Here is a 21,438-nt window from a genome sequence, read left to right as displayed (position 1 = left end):
AATTGAGAATTATAAAAATAATTTTTTATCAGGGTACCTTTTACCTAGACCTGTACTTTTAGTGTCCTTTTTCTAAACATAAGACCAGAGAAAAAAAGAAATTGCTTTAATTTCTTTGTTTAGGAAAATAAATCCACTTATAGAGAAATATGAAAAAAACAAAATAGGATGACAGTGTTCCAGAAAGGAGAATTATCACATTAAATGAAAATGAGGTAAATAATTTTGAAATGAAAAATCCATTTTGGAGAACCTCTCATACCAAATATTTTACTTTTCAATTTTCTGGGCACTGGGATGTTGAATTATAGTTAGATGAATAGATACCCTATGGGCTAATGTGCATAAAAATCAAAGGCAAGGTATAGCTGCCTCCCAGAGTTAAGTAATGCTTGACATTTAGTAACCTCTGAGCTCTCTCCTTTGTCTAACCACAGGACAATTAAATATACCCTGAAAATATAAGCAATTAGTAAACTGGGTAGATGTTTGATATTTAAAATAATCCAAATATATTACCAAACTGCCCTCCACTTAAAAAAAAAATTCTAACCAACAATGCAACAAAACTGTCCACATTTTCACATAATTCCAACCTTACTTCAAAATATAAAGAAAAGTACAAGGTATTAGTTATTTAAAATAAATAAAGAAAAATCTTGTTTCCTTTGGCATCTTTAGGAAGAAACTAAACTACAATTAAAGGAGGTGATTGTATAAAGAAATTTATGCTTAAGCAAACATATAGGGAAAAAAACATAGCAACTTGTGTTTAGTATGCAATATCTACTACTAGAGTTTACTATTGATTAGGAAAGCCTTACAAGTTTTTGGAAGAACCTTCACATCTTTAACGTTACAATATATTTAACAATGGCTCTTTTATTGCTTCTAAGATTATTGAGAATTCAATGAAATTATGATGAATTTATGGTTTAAAAATATTTTCCAAACACTTAACAATTATAATTTAGGATAAATAACACTTGAAGAAAGCAAACCTTTTATAATAGGACTTTCAATGTACAGCCTTGCTTTAATTAATTCCAATTCCATTACATTTTTATTATTTGCACTGTCCTGAAAATTTAATAAGAACTGTGTTTCTATGCATAGAACTGCCTGCATAAATTCATTTCAACCTTCATAAAATGGTCACATTAGTGTTTGAACTTGCAAAACTAAAAATTTTCAAACTTTAGAATTTAGAATGAAATGTAAGTTTAATACACAGAAAGTCTGACTATATGTACAAGAGAAGGTAAAGTTTTCAATTTTCGTATTATCAGAAACATCATAAAGAAAGCTAGATTTATAACACATTTCTATTCCTATGTGCATCTGAAGTATGTACAGTTAAACACCAACACAGCTTTCATGTGTAAATAGGGGGAAATGCAAGCAAGAGTGACTTTTAAAGTATCTGATAAAGCAATCTCTATAAAGCCAAAATTTGGCTAAAAAACTGCAGTTGGTTTATTTCATCTTTTCGAGTTCTCAAAGAAAAACTTCATCAGCTTGAAAATAGATGTCAAATTCACTTGAAAAACTAAGTTGGGTTCTTTTATTAAATCTTGGGAATACTGCAACATCAAGTATTTACTGATTTTGCAAGAGAAACAAAATTGGCAGCTCCATCTTTCCATTATTACTTAACATAGGAACGTTTTTAAGAATAAAGAACTGTGACATAACATTCCATATGGACAACCTAAAAAATGAAGCAAGGGATACTGTCCCTCAGCACATTTCCCAGAGAATTTACTATTAGGATATTAGCTGTGTGTGGCAAGAGAGGAAAAATAAATATAGTGTCCCAGTCTGCTGACCAGGACAAAAAGGCTCTGAATAGGTCACCATCTTCATTCTAGATAAACCTCAAGTTTAAGAATTCTCAAATGCTTAAAATGGTGGTCTTTTCAGCTACCCATCTTAAGAAGTCAAGTACAAGCATGCAAGTAAATTCACAGGCACAGAGGATCCATGTTAAAAACAGTTAAGGTAGCTGTGATGCAAACACCAACAATTTGAATGGTCCTGACACACTCAAAATATTACCTAATTATTCAACAAAACCCTGAAGCAAACTCTTGCTATTCTGGTACACTGCTAAATACTAAAGTAGCATGTTTTTTTCCATGGTTTCGCTTAGCTCAAAAAATTTTTACACTATTAAGTAAGAAAAAAAATTAAAGTATTTCCCCTTTTTAAATTTACACAGACGTTTAATTAGCTTTATTTACAGAGCAGGGATGTTTTGTTTTGTTTTTTCAGTCTCCAATGGTGCCTAGATAACATCATTAGGCAAGAATGCCAGTTTAAAAGAAATCTATGCAGAATCCTAAAAATAACAGATGTTGATGCTCCTCAAGAAGGGGCAAGCTTGACTATTATCAGCAGCTCTCTCATTATGCCTCAGTTACTCAGAAGCAATTCTGTTGCAGTCTCTACATCCCATGATTTTGAAGACAAGGCCACTATTACCGCATTCTGTAGAAATAAAAAGGGGGACAAAAAAAAAAAAAATCAAATCTCAAGGAAATATCTTAAATCACTCCCTGTCTTTTTATATTTAGAAACCACACCCTATTTTTGTTTTTTTATCTTTATGCTGAGTTGCACTTGTGCATAAAAAGCTTCTAAAACAAATGATTGGAATGAGCAAAAGGAAAAGAAAAATCACTGATTTTTAATAACAAAAAGTTCATATATCAAAACTAAATTCAGAGTATTTTTGAACCAATTCTGTCAGCCAAGAATTTGCTGCAATCATTTAAAATCAATGAAAATATAAAAAACAGCATGCCTTTATGTTACTTACCCTATCAAAGCCCATAGCACATAGGTTTTCTATTTTTTTGGTGTATTCTGGACTAGAAACTGGTGCTCCAGCATACACATGTGCCCAGAGTCGAGCTGTCTGTTTGAACATTTCAGGATTTTGCTTGTACTACATGAGAAAAAAAAAAAAAATTGGATTGACATGACGATAGAGTTATAACTAGCTAAGTTCTAAATGCCTAATAACCTGCTTTTTCTAAATAAAACTAATGTAGGTTTTAAATGTTATTGATTCACTCTCCACTGCAAAAAAACTAACATTATTATAACATAAGCTAGAATTCATAAGTTGTATAGATGAAATAAAGACAAATAACATTTATCAACTCTGATCTCCAATTTCAAACGTAAGTAGTCGAAAACTAATACTAAGTCAAGTGAGGTGTTAGAGATTGTTTCTAATAGAGATGTTTCTAAATACTGGGTAGGGCAAATATTATACAACTAAATAGAATTACTAGTTTCTAAAATAATGTGGACATTAATTAACCATAGCTCAGGCTGTACACAACTGGACTTTACTGTTTTGCTAGAGCTGTATCAGTGTATAGCGATTTAAGAAAACCCTATATATCAAGAATAAAGATTCAAAAAAAAAAAAAAGAACACATATGCAAAGCCCTAATTTATACCACATGTTTTGAGATGATTATGAACTTACTATACAACACTTGTAAAGGATAAAACTTCCCATATGGATTGAAAAGAGGTAAATTTATTCTCAAATATTCCATTATTTAATAAAGCAAAGTATACACTTAAAATAACTGAGGAATTCACTTTCTTTCAGAAGTATTTTATACATCTTTAGTATTTTAACACCAAAATTTTGTTATATTTAAAATGATATAGTTTCTAATATTAATTCTTAACAAGAAAATAAGTCAAATTATTGGCTTGTTTAGGAGCTAGAAGAAATCTTTGAGTACAACTCACCACTAAATAGGAAACCAAAGCTGGGACTAAGGCTATGCTTTTAAGTACCAAAAATGAATGGATAGCATATACATATATATAACATGTAAAACCATAATTCTAAGCACTTGGAGACAAATAGAATATTTTAACAAGAATATATATATAAAACAAGGAGTGAACAACTTTTCAAGAGAAAAGAGAAGCTTGCTAAGAGGAAAAGTTTCATCAGGTAGCCCTGGCCGGTGTGGCTCAGTTGGTTGGAGAGTCGTCCTTTACACCAAAAAAAAGGCGTGAGTTCTATTCCTGGTTGGGGTGCATACAGGAGGCAAGTGACCAATGTTTCTCTCTCATATCAATGTGTCTCTCTCTCTCTCTCCCTCTCTCTAATCCTCGGGTGAGGACTAAAAATGTTCTCTCAGGCCTCTAGCCAGTTTGACTCAGTAGATAGAGTGTCGGCCCAAGGACTGAAGAGTCCTGGGTTCAACTCTGTTCAAGGACACTTACATCAGTTACAGTCAGGCAGTTCTGGAGGCAACCAATCCAATGTGTCTCTCTCTCTCACAGCAATGTTTCTCTCTCTGTGTCTCTCACGCTCCCCTCTACCTTCTCTAAAAGTCAATGGAAAAATATCCTTGGGTGAGGATTAACAAACAAACAAACAAACAAAAAATGTCCTAAGGTAGAGGAAACATGGCAGATTGGGTGAAATGAATGCATCTTGAAAAAGCTTGAGTTTGAGGAACAGTAAGAATTTAGGGAATTAAGCTGAGTATGTAGATAGCTCAAATCATGGAGGAACTTTGCAAACTCAAGAACTGAGACTTATGCCCTAGGCAGTTTGTCTCAGAGGACAGAACGCCGGTCTGTAAACTGAAGGGTCCCAGGTTCGATTCCAGTCAAGGGCACATGCCCGGGTTGCGGGCTCAATCCCCAGTAGCGGGCGTGCAGGAGGCAGCCAATCAATGATTCTCTGTCATTGATGTTTCTATCTCTCTCTCCCTCTTCCTTCCTCTCTGAAATCAATAAAAAAAATCTTAAAACAAAAGAATTGAGACTTACCAAGCAGATGATAGAGCTAATAGGTTTTTAGTAGTAAAGTAAGATTTGCACTTTATAAGGCTAACTGGTATCAATGTAGAACATGGGGGAAGGAAGAGGCTGAGGAAGGGAAGTTCTATCACAGCAGTAGAAATGAGAAATTTTTAAAAATGTGTACTGCAGCAATCATAGAAGTATGATGACAAAGAGATAATGGGAAGAGAATCAACAAGAGAAAAAAATACCTAGAGAAGAATACCAAGACTGTGATTGGATATTTAACTAAATTGATGATGGTATCACTGAAAGATAGACGGGTTTGCAGGATTTAAGATTCTGCATTCAGTTTTGGGACTGCTGTGCTGAGGTTTTCATGGAACATTTAGATAGAGCTATCCAGTTCCAAATTGGCTCTTGGGCTCAGGAGAAAGATCTAGCCTGAACATTTTATCAATATACAGATGGTAAATCAGTGTGGATATGATCATCCAAGTGAGTGTATATAACAGAACCAATAAACTATATTTAAAAGGGAAGAGAAAGAAGAGAAATAATTGTGGGAACTAAGAAGGAACGACTACAACTATGAAGATAAAAGAGAACTGTTATTTCAGAAATAAAGCGAAGAAAAAATTTCTAGGTAAAAAAAATCAATCCTAAGGATTTAGATAGGGGTTGGCAAACTTTCTTCAAAGACCAGATAATAATTATTTCAGGCTTTCAAACCATACTGTCTTTGTCACAACTATTCAACTCTACCACTTGTAGCTGGAAAGTAATCAAATAGGTGTGGCTGTATTCCAATAAAATATTACTTACAAAAACAGTCTGACTATAGTTTGATATCCTCTTTCTTGAAGATCAAAACTAAAAAATAATATTCCAATTGGCAATTATAAAGTCACTTCGGTAAACTTTACCATGACACTTCAGTGCCACAGAAGCTGGTTAAAATTATCCAGAAGGGATCATCATTTAATGGAGGAACAGATAAATGGATACACACATGATAAAGTACATGTAGGCAAATGTTAATCATAGAATATAGGTTAGGTAGGTATATGGATGTTCAGTCTAATTATTTTTTTAAAAAATATATATTTTATTGATTTTTTTACAGAGAGGAAGGGAGAGGGATAGAGAGTTAGAAACATCAGTGAGAGAGAAACATCAATCAGCTGCCTCCTGCACATCCCCTACTGGGGGTGTGCCCACAACCAAGGTACATGCCCTTGACCGGAATCGAACCTGGGACCCTTCAGTCCGCAGGCCAATGCTCTATCCACTGAACCAAACTGGTTGGGACCACTCTAATTCTTTTAACATTATTTGTTTGAAAATTTTTATAATATGTTAAAAAATCTACCATATACCCAATTAAGTTAATATATTAAAAATCAAGAAATTACCTTTTCAGATTAATAAAAGAAGACATTAACTTTTCACTATTATATCTGACAAAATAACCTTATTGCAAGAAAGGAAACCATTTCCAAATTTAGGTTTGATAGAAGTATTCTCATATGTTAACAATGAAAACCACTAACCTAGAGACTAAAAGGTAAATATATAAGCGTCTTTCAAAAGATAAATATATAAGCGTCTTTCAAAAGCAGCAGCTATCTTACCTGATTTGCTACTACTGCATCCTGTGGATCATCTGGTTCTGCAGCTGCCAACAGTGCTTGCAATGACAATAATACCGTGCGGAGAGTCATTGCTGCTGCCCTGAAATTAAAAATAGGAAAAGATCAAGTTAAAAATGCTCCACATGACAAAAGCAAAGTGGATGTTTTCTGAATAAAAGATAACTACTGGAGTGAAAAGTAACCCAGGCTTTATCTTAATTATATAATTAAGTTATAGAATTTATAATTACATATTTGTGTACCGTACCTTTTCTTCTTTACAATGACCGAGTCTTTCTATTTCTTTCTTTTTGTTTTTAATACTCACCTGAGGATATTTTTCCATTGTTTTTCAGAGAGTGGAAGAGAAAGGGAAAGATAGATACATCGATGTGAGAGAAACACATGCCTTGCACACGCCCTGAATAGGGCCTGGCCAGGGAGGAGCCTGCAATTGAGGTAGGTGCCCTTGACCAAAATCGAACTCGGTACCCTTCGGTCCATAGGCTGATGCTCTATCCACTGAGCAAAAACCGACTAGGGCTGACTGATGTTTCTTGCATTGAAGTTTCTCTCTCTCTATGAGTCATTCTATTTCTTTTTTTTTTCTTTTTTTTTTTATTGCTTAAAGTATTACAAAGGGTATCATTCTATTTCTTAAGACAATTCAAACTACCTTGAACTGGCTTTGTTTTTTTCTTATTACTGATATCTTCAGGTAAGCTGTATCCACTGACTCATTTCCTACCCATTTCTCTAGACGTAAAGTAAAAATAGTGATATACTAATATGCGGAACTTAGTTTCAACGGCACTCTAAAAACAAGTAAAACATCATCAAGCACATATCTTTTACTTTCAAGAAAACCTCGCCCAGTCGGTGTGGCTCAGTGGTTGAGCATCGACCTATGAACCAGGTGGCCACAGTTTGATTTTTGGTCAGGGCACATGCCCAGGTTTGTGGGACTGATCCCCAATAGAGGACGTGCAGGAGGCAGATGATCAATGATTATCTCTCATCACTGATGTTTCTATCTCTCTCTCCTCCTCTTCCTTTCTCTATGAAATCAATAAAAAATAAATATTAAAAAAAAAAGCCCTGGCCTGTTTGAGTCAGTGGTTAAAACCATGGCCCTCAGATCCGAGATCTCCAGGTCGGGGCCAGGGCGCATGCAGGAGGCAATCAATCTCTCTCTATCCCTCCCTGACTCCTTTCCTCTCTTTAAAAATCAATGGAAGCCCTAGCCCAGGGATGGGCAACCCCTGGCACACGTGCCAAACATGGCATGCCAGTAACTTTTGCTGGCATGCGAAAACCCTCTTATAATTTTCCATTTACAATTTTTTTCTTAATATCGACTTCTTTATTTTTCAGATAAATTCAGTGTAGGTGCATCTTAGATAAATAATTTTACATAACAAGTTATCTTAAAGACCATAGACATCATGGATTGACGAGAGAGGGGAAGAGCAATTTCTATGCCTCTGCCTTAACTCTCCCTGCCTTCCTAGATCCAACCAGTGTTTTGGTTTCATCCACATACGCTTGTGAATCTTTGTTCTCAGTGATGAATTTTGTTAAGTCTCGTTATAGGAGTAGCCTGACGGATGAAAGTAGTAGCTCGTGTATATCTCTGAAGGTCACGAAATATAAACCTGATGTAAAATCTCTGTCATCAGTGATGCCGCAGCAAAAGTCCCACTGATAATATCAAACGGAGTCATAAAGTTTTCTGTCAGACTATCAGTGTACATGTATACATTAAAAAATAAATGTATTTTTCATCATCATATACTGTGTTTTTGTCGCTCAAATGAATTTTATTATTTCTTCAAGGTTCTTCACATACATACACCTTAAGAGATATCAAGTAGGCGTAACATGTTCTCAAAAAATTAGGGCTGGCACGCAGAAGAATTCTGAGTCAGAGATGTTGCTGGTTTTGGTACGCACTCACAAAAAGGTTGCCCACCCCTGCCCTAGCCAATTTGGCTGTGATTCTGGTCAAGGGTACGTAACTTGGGGTTGCAGGCTTGATCCCTGGCCCTCGTTGGGACAAGTGTGGGAGACAACCAATCAATGCTGTCTCTCTAACATGTTTCTCTCTGTCTCTTCCCCTCCCTTCCCCTCTCTTTAAAAGTTAATGGGAAAAAAAAAAAAATCCTCGGGTGAGGATTAACAACAACAACAAAAAGTAAATAGAAAAATTACAAAATAGTTATTTTTTTTAAAAAAATCAATGGAAACATATCCTCGGGTGAGGGTTAAAAAAAAAGTCTGAAAAGATTCCTTAGCATTCTGAAATAGGGCAAGTTTTTGCTTAAAATATATCACTTAATTCAGTGGTTACCAACCTTTCGGACCTCACGGACCGCCAGTGGTCCACGAACCACCGGTTGGTGACCGTTGACTAAATTCATTTGCTTCTAAATGTATTTATAAAGCAAATATGTATCTAGAAAATGGTATCTACCTAACGAGCAAGGATTCATAGCATTTCTGTTAAAAATACAGAAATGTTTATAAATGTAAGCATAACAGTGAAATATTTAAGATCCTGAAGATATTAAACAATATGCCCATTTTCACCACACTAATTATATCATTCTAAAATACTTCCTTTCAGTTAGGGGTCCTCATTTCAACCACACAAAGAGAAAATTACTAAGTGACTGTTTTCTCAATTTCCCCAGGATAATATATAAATAATACCATCCTAGATGTTTATTACCAAGAATGGATGATGGCTTAAGGCAGTGAGCATAATAACAAAGTATGCTTTACCAACTAGTAATATCGGTAGCACTTGGGAACTTGTAAGAAATGAAAATTCTCAGCCTTATCCTAGACCTACTGAATTAGGAACTCTAGGGTGGTTTACCAGGTACTCCAAGTGATTCTGAAGTACAATAATCTTTCAGAAATACTGCTTTGGTGCATTACAGATTAAGCTCACTGAGAAAGGCTATTCTAAACCTAAAAAATAAATATCACATCTGCATGTATATATTCTATATATTAGAGAAAAATTTACACAAGTTGTTCTTTAAAATGTTATCAGAGTAAGTCTTTATTAATCTAATTTATCCTTTTAGAGAAGCTACAGGAATAAGAAAAAACTGGTTATGCTAAAAACTGGCTGAAATGCTAAACTAGTATTAAAAGGAGAATAGGATTTAAAAACCATTATATAATCTTATCTAATAGAAATTACTATTTCTAGAGCTGGGGAAATAGAAAGTGCCTCTCTAGACTAAGCTTTAAAATTTCCTAAAGTTTACACAAGTTCTTTTCAATCAACAGTTCTAACATCTTTATACGGACAATATTCTTCTAAGACAGATGTCAAAGCATAAACAACACAAATTTAGTCCTTAAATGTTCACTGTTGTCCTGTCATTATCACCATAACAAGGTTGGAATCTTTCTTAATTAGAAATTCACTACTATAATTTCATTTTATGCTTCGGTAATTTTAAAGAGAATGTTTACAGACACATGCACATCAGAAACTACCTAGATAACCCGCTGGTGTGGTGGCTAAGTGGTTGAGCATCAACCCAGGAACCAAGAGGTCACAGATTCGATTCCCAGACAGTGCACATGCTTGGGTTGCAGGTTTGATCCCCAGCAGAGGGCATGTAGGAGGCAGCCAATCCATGTTTCTTTTTCATTGATGTTTCTATCTCTCTCTCCCCCTTTTTCCCTTTCTGAAATCAATAAAAAATATATTTTAAAAAAGAAATAATGAGTATTTGTTGTAAAGCCACCTAAATAGCCATAGTCGATTTGGCTCAATGGGTAGAGTGTCAGCCTACTGACCAAAGGGTCCCGGTTTTGATTCCGGTCAAGAGGAACATACCTTGGTTGTAGGCTCCTCCCCTGCCCTGTCAGGGTGCTTGCAGGAGGCAACCAATCAATGTATTTCTCTCATATCAATATCTCTCTCTGTCTTTCCCTCTCTCTTCCACTCTCTCCAAAAATCAATGAGAAAATATCCTCAGGTGAGGATTAAAAAAAAAAAAAAAAAGATACCTAAATATACCAGCTTGAAGCAGACTTAAACCACCCAAAAAGGACAAAAATACAAAATATCACAGAAGTAGATATAAAAAGTTAAGCTGGTTACTCTAATATCCCAATGCACTTAAGTGTCCTAACTTAAAAACACATGACATCACTTTAATAAAAATCCTAATTTATATAATTTTAAGTTAATACAATTGTTTCTTAGAGAAGAAAATTTATTTGAATTATTGAAGAAAAATATTCACTCAGAGGAATTATTTCATTTTAAATAAAGTTAAACTCACAATTATTTTAACTCACAATAAAAAGGTAAAACCATCCTATCCTATCTACACTAATAAAAGAGAAACATGCAAACTGCTGTCCCTCTGCTATGCCCACCAGCCAATCAGAGTGATATGCAAATTAACCCAACAAAGATGGTGGTTAATTTACATACACAGGTCAGAGTGTAGAAGGAAGCCAAGCGCTGCAGAAGGGAGCAAAGCAGCGGAGAAGGGAATGGAGCTGAGGCAGTGGACACGGGAGGGAGCGAGGCAGCAGAGACGGAAGGGAGTGAGGCGGAAGAGAAGGGAGGGAGCCGAGGCAGCAGAGACGGGAGGGAACGAGGCAGCAGAGAAGGGAGGGAACGAGACAGTGGAGAAGGGAGGGAGCCGAGGCAGCGGAGGCGGGAGGGAGAGAGGCAGCCTTCTCTGCTTCACTCCGGCCTCAGGAAGCCCTATTCTTGCAGGAATCTTCCTGCAACAGGCCTCTAGTCCTATATAATATGCTAAGTGTCCAGTCATCGGTTCAACCAATCAAAGCGCAATATGCTAATAATATGCTAAGGCCACTCAACCGCTCACTATGACGTGCACTGACTGACTACCAGGGGGCAGAAGCTCCAATGGGTAGGTTAGCTTGCTGCTGGGGTCTGGCAGATTGGGACTGAGCAAGATGGGCCGGACACACCCTGGAGCCCTCCCATGGTCCCTCCCTGGCCCCAATCATGCACCTGTGGGATCCCTTGACCTGGCCTGCGCCCTCTCACAATCCGGGAACCCTTGGGGGATGTCGGAGAGCTGGTTTTGGCCCAATTCCACAGGCCAGGCCGAGGGACCTCACTGGTGCACCAATCTGTGCACCAGGCCTCTAGAGTGTAAAATAAAAACCATCAAGTCTCAGCAAAATCTTAACATCTCCACAAGGTAGCTTTATACATTTATATCCCAACAAGGCAATAGACATTTAAAAACTTGACAAGCTCTCAAAAGAATAAAAGTGGCCCTTGCCTTATACCATATATAAAACTTAAAGTGGATCAAAGCCCTAAATGTAAGAGCTACAATTATCAAGTTCTTAGAAAACATAGGGGGAAAAGCTTCATAACACTGGAATTGGCAATAATTTTTTGGACATCATCAAAAGCACAAGAAACAAAAGAAAAAACAGAATAATTTATATACAACTCAATCAAAGTTTTAAAAACTGTGTAGAGAGGGGGGAGGGACATTTTGTGCAAAAGTTACAATCAACAGAGTGAAAGGCAACTCACAGAATGGCAGAAAATATTTGCAAATCATATATCTGATAAAGGGTTAATATCTGAAATATATAAAGAATGCCTACAACTCAACAACAACAAAAAAACTATTTAAAAAATGAGAAAGGACTTAAACATTTCTCCCATGAAGATATACAAATAGCTGCTAAGCACACGAAAAGATGCTTAACGGCCAGGGCCAGGTTGTGCAATTGGTTAGTGTGTGTCCCAATACAAAAAGTTTGCGGGTTGGATGTCTTGTCAGGCACTTACAAGAGTCAACCAATGAATGCATAAATAAGTAGAACAAATCAATGTTTCTTTTTCTCTCTCTCAAAATCAACTTAAAAAAATGATCCTTAACATTACTTAAATCAAACAATATCACCTCCAACCCATTAGGATGTCTACTACTACAAAAAAATAAAATAAAATAAAAATCCAAAATAACAGTTGTTGGTGAGGATGTGGAGTAATTGGAATCCTTTTGCACTATTGGTGGGATTGCAACAGAAACAGCATGGCAATTCCTCAAAAAACAAAACAAAACAAAAAAAACACAACAAATAAACAAAATATACCATAGAATATTATTTAGCCTTAAAAAGAAAGGAAAAAAAAAAAAGAAAGAAAAATCTGACACATGCTACAATGTGATTGAATCCTAAGAACATTATGTTAAGTGAAACTAGGAATGAGAAGACAAACACTATGATTCATAGAGACAGAAAGTAGAATGGTGGCTGTCATGGGCTGGAGAAAGGGGGAATGGGAAGCTAAATGGGTGAATGAGTTTCAATTTTGCAAGATAAAAAGGGTTCTGGGAGGGGAGGAATAGGGTGAAGGGATGAAGAAGCAGAGCATAGATAAATTCTAGGGCAGTGAAAACACTCTGTATATCATAATGATGGATACAAATCATTATATGTTTGTTCAAACCCATAGAATGTACAAAATCAAGCATGAACCGTAATATAAACTATGGACTTTGTGTAATTGGGATGTGTCAATGTAGGTTCATCAACTGTAGCAAACATACCACTCTAGTGGGGTAGGCTATCCTTGTATTATGGAGGCAGGGAGTATATGGGAAATATCCCTATCTTTCTCTCAATTTTGCTGTGAACCTAAAACTGCTCTAAAAAATAAAGACTTATTAAAAGGGAGGTGGGGTGTATTCTACAAACTGGTTGCACAACAATGTAAATATACTTGTTACACACTGTACATTTTTAAAAAGTTAAAATTACAATGTTATGTCAATTTAAAAACAACAGGTAAGATGGTAACTTTGTTATATATACTTTATAAATATATTTTAAAAACGTTAAGTGATAAACTCTTCCTTAGAGATTCGTAAGTTATTATTATAAACTAGAGGCCCGGTGCACAAAAATTTGTGCACTCGGGGGAAGGGGGGGTCCCTCAGACCAGCCTGTGCCCTCTTGCAGTCTGGGACCCCTTGGGAGATAATGACCTGCTGGCTTAGGCCTGCTCCCGCGTGGCAGAGGGCAGGCCCAATCCCTAGGTGCACCCCCTGGTCGGGCTCAGAGCAGGGCTGATTGGGGAGTTGGGGCGCCTTCCCCTGTCATGCACAGAGCAGGGCAGATTGGGAGGTTGCGATGCCACCCTCAGTCACGCTCAGGGTAGGGCCGATTAGGGGATTGGGGCAGCTCCCCGTCACACTCAAGGCAGGGTCGATGGGGAGGTTGCGGCGCCACCCCGTCACGCACAGAGCAGGGCCCATCAGGGGGGTTGGGGCTCCTTACCCTGTCATGCACAGAGCAGGGTCAATCAGGGGGTTGAGGAGCTCCCCCGTCACTCACAGAGTAGGGCCGATAGGGGAGTTGGGGCACCGCCCCGTCACACGCAGGGCAGGGTGGATCAGGGGGTTGGGGCGCCGCCCTCTATCACCCACAGAGCAGGGCCGATCAGGTGGTTGGGGCGCCGCCAGTCTCATACGCAGGGCAGGGCCAATGGGGAGGTTACTGCTCTACCCCGTCACACACAGAGCAGGGCCCGTGGGGGGAGGGGGGTTTGGGGCCCCGCCCCCTGTCACACACAGAGCTGCAGGGTGATCAGGGGGTTTGGGCGCTGCCCCGTCACGCTGATCCCGGTGCCGGGAGGCCTTGCGGCTCCGCTGATCCCGGTGCTGGGAGGCATATTACCCTTTTACTATATAGAATAGAGGCCTGGCGCTGAAACCGGTTTGGCTCAGTGGATAGAGCGTCGGCCTGCGGACTGAGAGGTCCCAGGTTCGATTCCGGTCAAGGGCATGTACCTGGGTTGCGGGCATATCCCCAGTAGGAGATGTGCAGGAGGCAGCTGATCGATGATTCTCTCTCATCGATGTTTCTAACTCTCTGTCTCTCTCCCTTCCTCTCTGTAAAAAATCAATAAAATATATTAAAAAAAAAAAAAAAAAAAAAGAATAGAGGCCTGGTGCATAGGTGGGGCTGGCTGGGTTTGCCCTGAAGGGTGTCCTGGATCAGGGTGAGGGTCCCCACTGTGGTGCCTGGCCAGTCTGGCTGAGGGGATGATGGCTGTTTGCAGCTGGTCACACACCCTTCAGGGTGGGGGTCCCCACTGGGGTGCCTGGCCAGTCTGGCTGAGGGGCTGAGGGCTGTTTTCAGGATGTGACTGAAGCTCCCAACCGCTCCGTTTTCTCTCTCTTTTTTTTTTATTCTGGGCCAGCTTTAGCTCTGAGGCGTTGGCTGCTGAAAACAGGTTTCTGGCCTTTGTTTACCGTCTGTATTTGATACAATGTTGCGGTCCGGCTGGCTGAAGCTCCGCTGAGTAAAGCAGGTTTCTGGGTTTTTTTTAGCTTCTTTATTCGCAACATAGTTGCTTAGAGTTGCAGCTGAGAGGCCGGCAAGTCAGGCGGGGAATGTTGGAGTTCTCCGTCACTGAAGCAAGCAAGCCTCCCTGTTCGCATCAGCTGCCTGGCTGCCGGCCGCCATTTTGGCTGCCAGTTAATTTTCATATCTCGGCCATACTCTGTGAGTGACAGGGGGATTAGCCAATGGGAAGGGTAGTGGAGTGACACTAATTACCATGTTTCTCTTTTATTAGTGTAGATACTTTCTACTTCCTTTATTTGTAGTGTCTTTATTGGGAAAACACTCACAAGCTATTATAGACCTTCTTGAGTTATCACTTCAAGAAGTGGAAGTTAAAGACCTAAAGGTGAACATGTTAAAAGGGATTATATTGTTTGCTCTCAAAATGAAAAAGTTGTACATTTTCAATATGCTTGAAAATAATTAATATGTTGGGGAGGTATTTATAAACCATTAGGAATTAGTTGAATAAAGAAATCTGAAAACTGTCCAGCCGGTTGAATGTCAACCTATGAACCAGGTCACAGTTCAATTCCCACATGCCCGGGGTTGTGGGCTCGATCCCCAGTAAGGGGTGTGCAGGAGGTGGCCAATCAATGATTCTCTATCAATCACTCTGCCCCCGCCCCTTCCTTCCTCTCTGAAATCAATTAAAAAATACACACACACATATATAATTTTAAGATTCATTTGTGCCCCTCCCATTCGCAATCCTTACCTACCCCCACCACTGTCCTAATTTCTATCATCATAAAATAGTTTTGGCTCATCTTGAATTTCATAAAAACAGAATCATGGTGCATACTCCTTTCTGTCTGGCTTTTGTCACTCAGCACGTCTATGAGAATCATCCATGCTGACTGTGTTAATGTGCTTTTGCCCCCCTGCTATGCAGTGTTCCACTGTACAATAAAGCCATTAGATATTCATTCTCTTGTTGATAAACATTTGGGTTATTTCCAATGTAAGTAAATCTGCTATAAACATTCTTGTACAAGTCTCTTGGTGGACATATGCACTCATTTCTCTTGGATATATACCTATGAGTGGAACTGGCACTGGAACTGCTAGGCCATATTGAAATTGTATGTTTAGCTTTGGTACATACTAATGGTTGGGTGGTTAAACCACATTTGTACCAGCAATTCATGAGAACCATTTACAAGTGTGTAGTGGTATCTAATTGTGACTTTAATTTGTTTCCCTGATGACTAAAGATGCTGAGCACAGCTTATCGACCATCTAAATAATCTCTTAATGACTGTTCATGTCTTTTGAAAGGGCAGTATCGAGAGCAATTTTTATGTGTTGTCATTTTCTTCCCCAGGTAAATTAGACATCTTTAGTCATGATAGGTGGGAAAAAAATCAGAAAACAGTTTCCACATAGACTAAGTGTAGGAGTTAAGAAATAAACCATACTAATATAAGTTGTTAAATATTATTAAAAGTAAACCACCATCTACATGTATTAGTAAAAGACCAAGATTAACAAACTGCTTTCTAGCATACCTGTCCCAGATAATTCAATGTTTATTCAATTTATTTTTCCCAAGATTACGATCCTATAGTTTTATCTCTTTTTAAAAAATTGATTTTAGAGAGGAAGAGAGAGGGAGAGAGACAGAAACATCCATGATGAGAGAGAATCATAGATCAGCTGCCTCTTGCACACCCCAGGCATGTGCTCTGACTAGAAATTGAACTGTGACCTCCTGGTTCATAGATCGATGCTCAAACACTGAGTCATGCTGGCCAGGCTATAGTTTTCTTTATCAAATTCAAGTTCTAAAGTCTAAACATCCACACTTAAGCAGAGATATCTACTAAATGTCAATTATACCTCAATAAAGCTGGGGGTGGCGTGGGGGGGCAAATGGGGAGATAAGGGCACAAATGTAATACCTTAATCAATAAAGAAAAAAATTTAAAAAAATAATAAATAAAGCTGGGGAGGCAGGGAGAGAACAAACCCATGGATATCCAATCTCACCTATTTTATCTGATGTATCTTTGCTATCTTTTAATATTTCAATTATATAGGTATCAAACAAGACTAAATTTCAGCTATATCACCTGCCTTAGGAAATGGAAATAGTTGATAAAAAGTCTTTTGGTACAAAAATTCAAGTTCTCTCCCTATATATTCCCCATAATCATTCAACTATCTATAGAGAGATAATCAGAGGTGGTAGGACTGCTGGCTTAACTCTGAGCAAAAAGGAAAGTCAGTGGAAGATTTTAGTCTGGAGCTTTATTTATTTTAAAAGAGGTGGCTATCATTCTGGCTGTTGAGAAGAGCCCGAGCAGGGAAGGATCAGAAGCAGTGAGGCAAGCTACCATAATCATTCAGACAAGAGTTAAGGTGACTTGAATCAAGGTGGTAGTAGTGAAGCTATTAAGATTTTGGAAGTTCCACCAACAGAATTTAAAGACAGGGTACAGGGTACCAGAGAAAGAAGAATTAAGGACCATGATGAGACTTTGTTCTGAGCAACCGTGAGGATGTAATTGCTAATAACTTAGATGGGGTGAACCAGGTTTTTGGTTAGGGGGAATATCAATCAATTCAGTTTCCAACATGTTTAAGTTAGAGATAAGCCTAGAGTTCAGGAAAGATAAATTTGTGGGTTGCTAGTATGTAAACCATTAAGTTATGAGATCAGATGAGTTCACCAAGGAAGTGAGTACTGATGGAAAGGAGCAGAGGTCAGGACTTAGTCCAGAGGCATTCTCATATGTAAAGCTCCAGAGAGGGAGTAACCAGTTAAGGAGTCAGAGAGTGGGCATAGGAAAAAGGGAAGAACAGAATTGATAATGTGGAAACCAAGTGAAAAAAAAAAAAAAGGTATCTCTTAACACAGCAAATATTCATTAATATCACTGAACGATGATGATAGAGCTAGGGGTCTTGGAGATGACCTTAAAGGTAAAAACAATAAGGCCAAGAAATTCAGTAAGTTGCAAAAAGTAAAAAAATCAAATGAATGACAGAAGATCTACTTAGATAGATGTATTCTATACTGTTCAATGTTTAACAATATGGAATGTAGATCAAGAAACTAGATCCCAAGAGATGATATACTGAGGGAGAAGCCTTACACAGATGTGCTATTAGAATGAAAAAAAAAAACCAGCAACTCTTGCCTGTTTATCCAGTTACTAAATAAACCAAGTCGCCCACACACTGAATGTTGTCATTCCTGTCTCACCTTGTTCAGGTTACATTCTTTCCCTTCCTTAACAAATCAAACACATTACTACTATTTTCTCCCACTTCAATGTCTTTATGTTCCCTGCTTGACTGCAACCTGAGCACATGCCCTGATAGGAAACTGAACCAGTTACCTCCGTGTGCATGGGTCCACACTCAACCACTGAGCCACACCAGCTGGGCCCCAATGTCTTTTTATACCTTTCTGTCTTAGTCTTTTCATCCAGTTTCAGAATATGCCAGACATAAAACAATTCACTCAATCCTGTCAACAGCCTTATGAAGAAAGTATTAACCCCATTTTTTTCAGATGAGTGAACAGATAAGGCACAAACATTAAGTCAGGGGTTCTCAACCTGTGGGTCGCAACCCCTTCGGGGGTCGAACGTTCCTTTCACAGGGGTCGCTTAAGAACATCAGAAAACACATATTGAATATATAATTACATATTGTTTTTGTGATTAATCACTATGCTTTAATTATGTTAAATTTGTCACAATAAAAATACATCCTGCATATCAGATATTTACATTACGATTCATAACAGTAGCAAAATTAGTTATGAAGTAGCAACGAAAATAATTTTATGGTTGGGGGTCACCATAACATGAGGAACTGAATTAAAGGGTTGCGGCATTAGGAAGGTTGAGAACCACTGCGTTAAGTAATTTGCTCAAGACTACACTGTTCAGTAAATGGCAGAACCAAGATTTGAACATTTTGAACATAATGGCTACAGAGTAAGAAAGTTAAAAAAAAAAGAAAGAAAGAAAAGAAAAGCTTATTGATTTTGAGAAAGAGAGGAAGGGAGAGGGAGATAGAGAAACATGGATTAGCTGCCTCCTGCCTGCTACTGGGTATTGAGCCTGGAATCCAGGCATGTGTCCCAACTAGGAATCAAACCTCTAGAGCAAGGGTGGGCAAACTTTTGGTGAGTGCGTGCCAAAACCAGCAAAATCTCTGACTCAAAATTCTTCTGCGTGCCAACCCTAATTTTTTGAGAACATGTTAAGCCTACTTGATATCTCTTAAGGTGTACATATGTGGAAAACCTTGAAGAAATAATAAAATTCATTCAAGCGACAAAAACACAGTATATGATGATGAAAAATACATTTATTTTTTAATGTATACATGCTATGTAAAATTATTTATTTATCTAAGATGCACCTACACTAAATTTATCTGAAAAATAAAAAAGTTGATATTAAAATAATTGTAAAAACCAAGATGGCGACATAGGTAAACACCGGAGTTTGCTGCCTTGAACAACCACTTCAAAAACACAACTAAAAGACAGAATGGACATCATCCAGAACCACAGGAAGGCTGGCTGAGTGGAAGTTCTACAACTAGGAGGAAAGAGAAAAGCATACCGAGACTCAGAGGAGGCGCAGTGCTGAAGTAAAATAAGGTGCAGAGTGCATGTGGAGTAGGCTGGCGGCTGAAGGCGCGGTTGTCGTTTTCAATCGGTAGGGCGTCTCAGGCTCTAAGCTCCAGTTCCAGGCGAGTCTCTAGGGACCCAGACTCATACGGGAGAAGCGGGACTGTCTGGCATCGCTCAGAACCCTAGGGCAGCTTTCTCTCTGTGCGGCTTGCAGCGATTACTGGGAAACTGAGAAGCAGAGCCTCTGAGGGCAAGACTGAGAGCAGCCATAATTGCTAACCCCGCCCTGTTGATCCCGTGGGACCTGCCCCGCCCAAGCCCTGCAGGGAGACTTTTGCTGGATAGCCTCAGGCAAAGGCTAGATTAGTACCTCCCTAGAGATCCAGGAGCCAGAAAGCCCAGAGGTCAGAGTGGGACCATCCAGTTTGCAGCTCCGTGGAACCATAAAAGACACACTCAGGGGGCAGACTCAGTGAGCACCAAAGCCCCATCAAAGCAAGTCTAGCCCCAAAGGGGTCTCTCCAGCACAGAAGTTCTCCCACTGCAGGCACAGCTGATTCTCACAGCCAATTGGCCTGGAGGTCAATTCCTCACAGTGATAACGACAACAATCAAGGCTTAATTACAACAAGACTGTGCACAAAGCCCACAAGGGGGTGCACCAAGAGTGTCTACCTCAGGTAATTGGGACACTTAGCACAGAAAGGCACTCTATCGACATAGCGAAGCATAAAAAATGCCGAGACAAAGAAACAGGACACAAATGACAGAATTGGAGGAAAGCAAACTGTTGGATATAGAGTTCAAAACCACACTTTTAAGGTCTTTAAAGAACTGTCTAGAAGCCGCCGATAAATTTAAAAAGGCCCTCGAAAAGACTGGTGAGACTGCCGATAAATGTAGTGAGACCCTCAAGAAATCTAATGAGACCCTCGATGTTGTGATGAAGAACCAACTAGAAATTAAGCATACACTGACTGAAATAAAGAATATTATATAGACTCCCAACAGCAGACCAGAGGGTCGAAAGAATCAAGTCAAAGATTTGAAATACAAAGAAACAAAAAACACCCAACCGGAAAAGCAAAATGAAAAAAGAATCCAAAAATACGAAGATAGTGTAAGGAGCCTCTGGGACAGCTTCAAGCGTACCAACATCCGAATTATAGGGGTGCCAGAAATGAGAGAGAGCAAGATATTGAAAACCTATTTGAAGAAATAATGACAGAAAACTTCCCCTACCTGGTGAAAGAAATAGATTTACAAGTCCAGGAAGCGCAGAGATCCCCAAACAAAAGGAATCCAAAGAGGACCACACCAAGACACATCATAATTAAAATGCCAGGAGCAAAAGACAAAGAGAGAATCCTAAAAGCAGCAAGAGAAAGAAAATCAGTTACCTACAAGGGAGTACCCATACGACTGTCAGCTGATTTCTCAACAGAAACTATGCAGGCCAGAAGGGAGTGGCAAGAAATATTCAAAGTGATGAATACCAAGAACCTACAACCAAGACTACTTTATCCAGCAAAGCTATCATTCAGAAGTGAAGGCCAGATAAAGAACTTCACAGATAAGAAAAAGCTAAAGGAGTTCATCACCACCAAACCAGTATTATATGAAATGCTGAAAGGTATCCTTTAAGAAGAGGAAGAAGAAGAAAAAGGTAAAGATACAAATTATGAACAACAAATACACATCTATCAACAAGTGAATCTAAAAATCAAGTGAATAAATAATCTGATAACAGTATGAACTGGTGATTGTAATAGAATCAGGGACATAGAAAGGGAATGGACTGACTATTCTTGGGGGGGGGGGAATGGGTGTGGGGGTGAGGGAAGAGACTGGACAAAAATCGTGCACCTCTGGATGAGGACAATGGGTGTGGAGTGAGGGCGGAGGGTAGGGTGGGAACTGGGTGAAGGGGAGTTATGGTGGGAAAAAAGAGTAACTAATGGAATAATCTGAACAATAAAGATTTAATTAAAAATAAAATAATTGTAAATGGACGATTATAAG

General features: G+C 38.6%; 1 protein-coding gene across 8 annotated transcripts in view; it reads right to left on the bottom strand.

Annotated features, from left to right (window-relative positions):
• Positions 1 to 709: 709 nt before the first annotated feature.
• Positions 710 to 21,438, bottom strand: part of UBE2K (ubiquitin conjugating enzyme E2 K) — a 66,005-nt gene continuing 45,276 nt past the window's right edge. For 5 of the 8 annotated variants that reach the window (XM_036331552.1, XM_036331560.1, XM_036331571.1 and 2 more), the window contains 3 exons: positions 6,426 to 6,525; positions 2,822 to 2,950; positions 710 to 2,490 (listed from right to left, as the gene is read on the bottom strand). In XM_036331552.1, the coding sequence (XP_036187445.1) occupies positions 2,416 to 2,490; positions 2,822 to 2,950; positions 6,426 to 6,525 (304 nt within the window). In that variant the 3' untranslated portion in view covers positions 710 to 2,415. The remainder of the gene's footprint in view (positions 2,491 to 2,821; positions 2,951 to 6,425; positions 6,526 to 21,438) is intronic. The other 3 variants (XM_036331578.1, XM_036331544.1, XM_036331606.1) reach the window with 1 other exon arrangement.

This window comes from Myotis myotis, unplaced genomic scaffold, assembly GCF_014108235.1.
Source record: "Myotis myotis isolate mMyoMyo1 unplaced genomic scaffold, mMyoMyo1.p scaffold_m19_p_1, whole genome shotgun sequence".
Taxonomy (NCBI): Eukaryota; Metazoa; Chordata; class Mammalia; order Chiroptera; family Vespertilionidae; genus Myotis; species Myotis myotis.
Note: the sequence above shows the minus strand (reverse complement) of the source record. Positions and strands in the feature narration are given on the sequence as shown.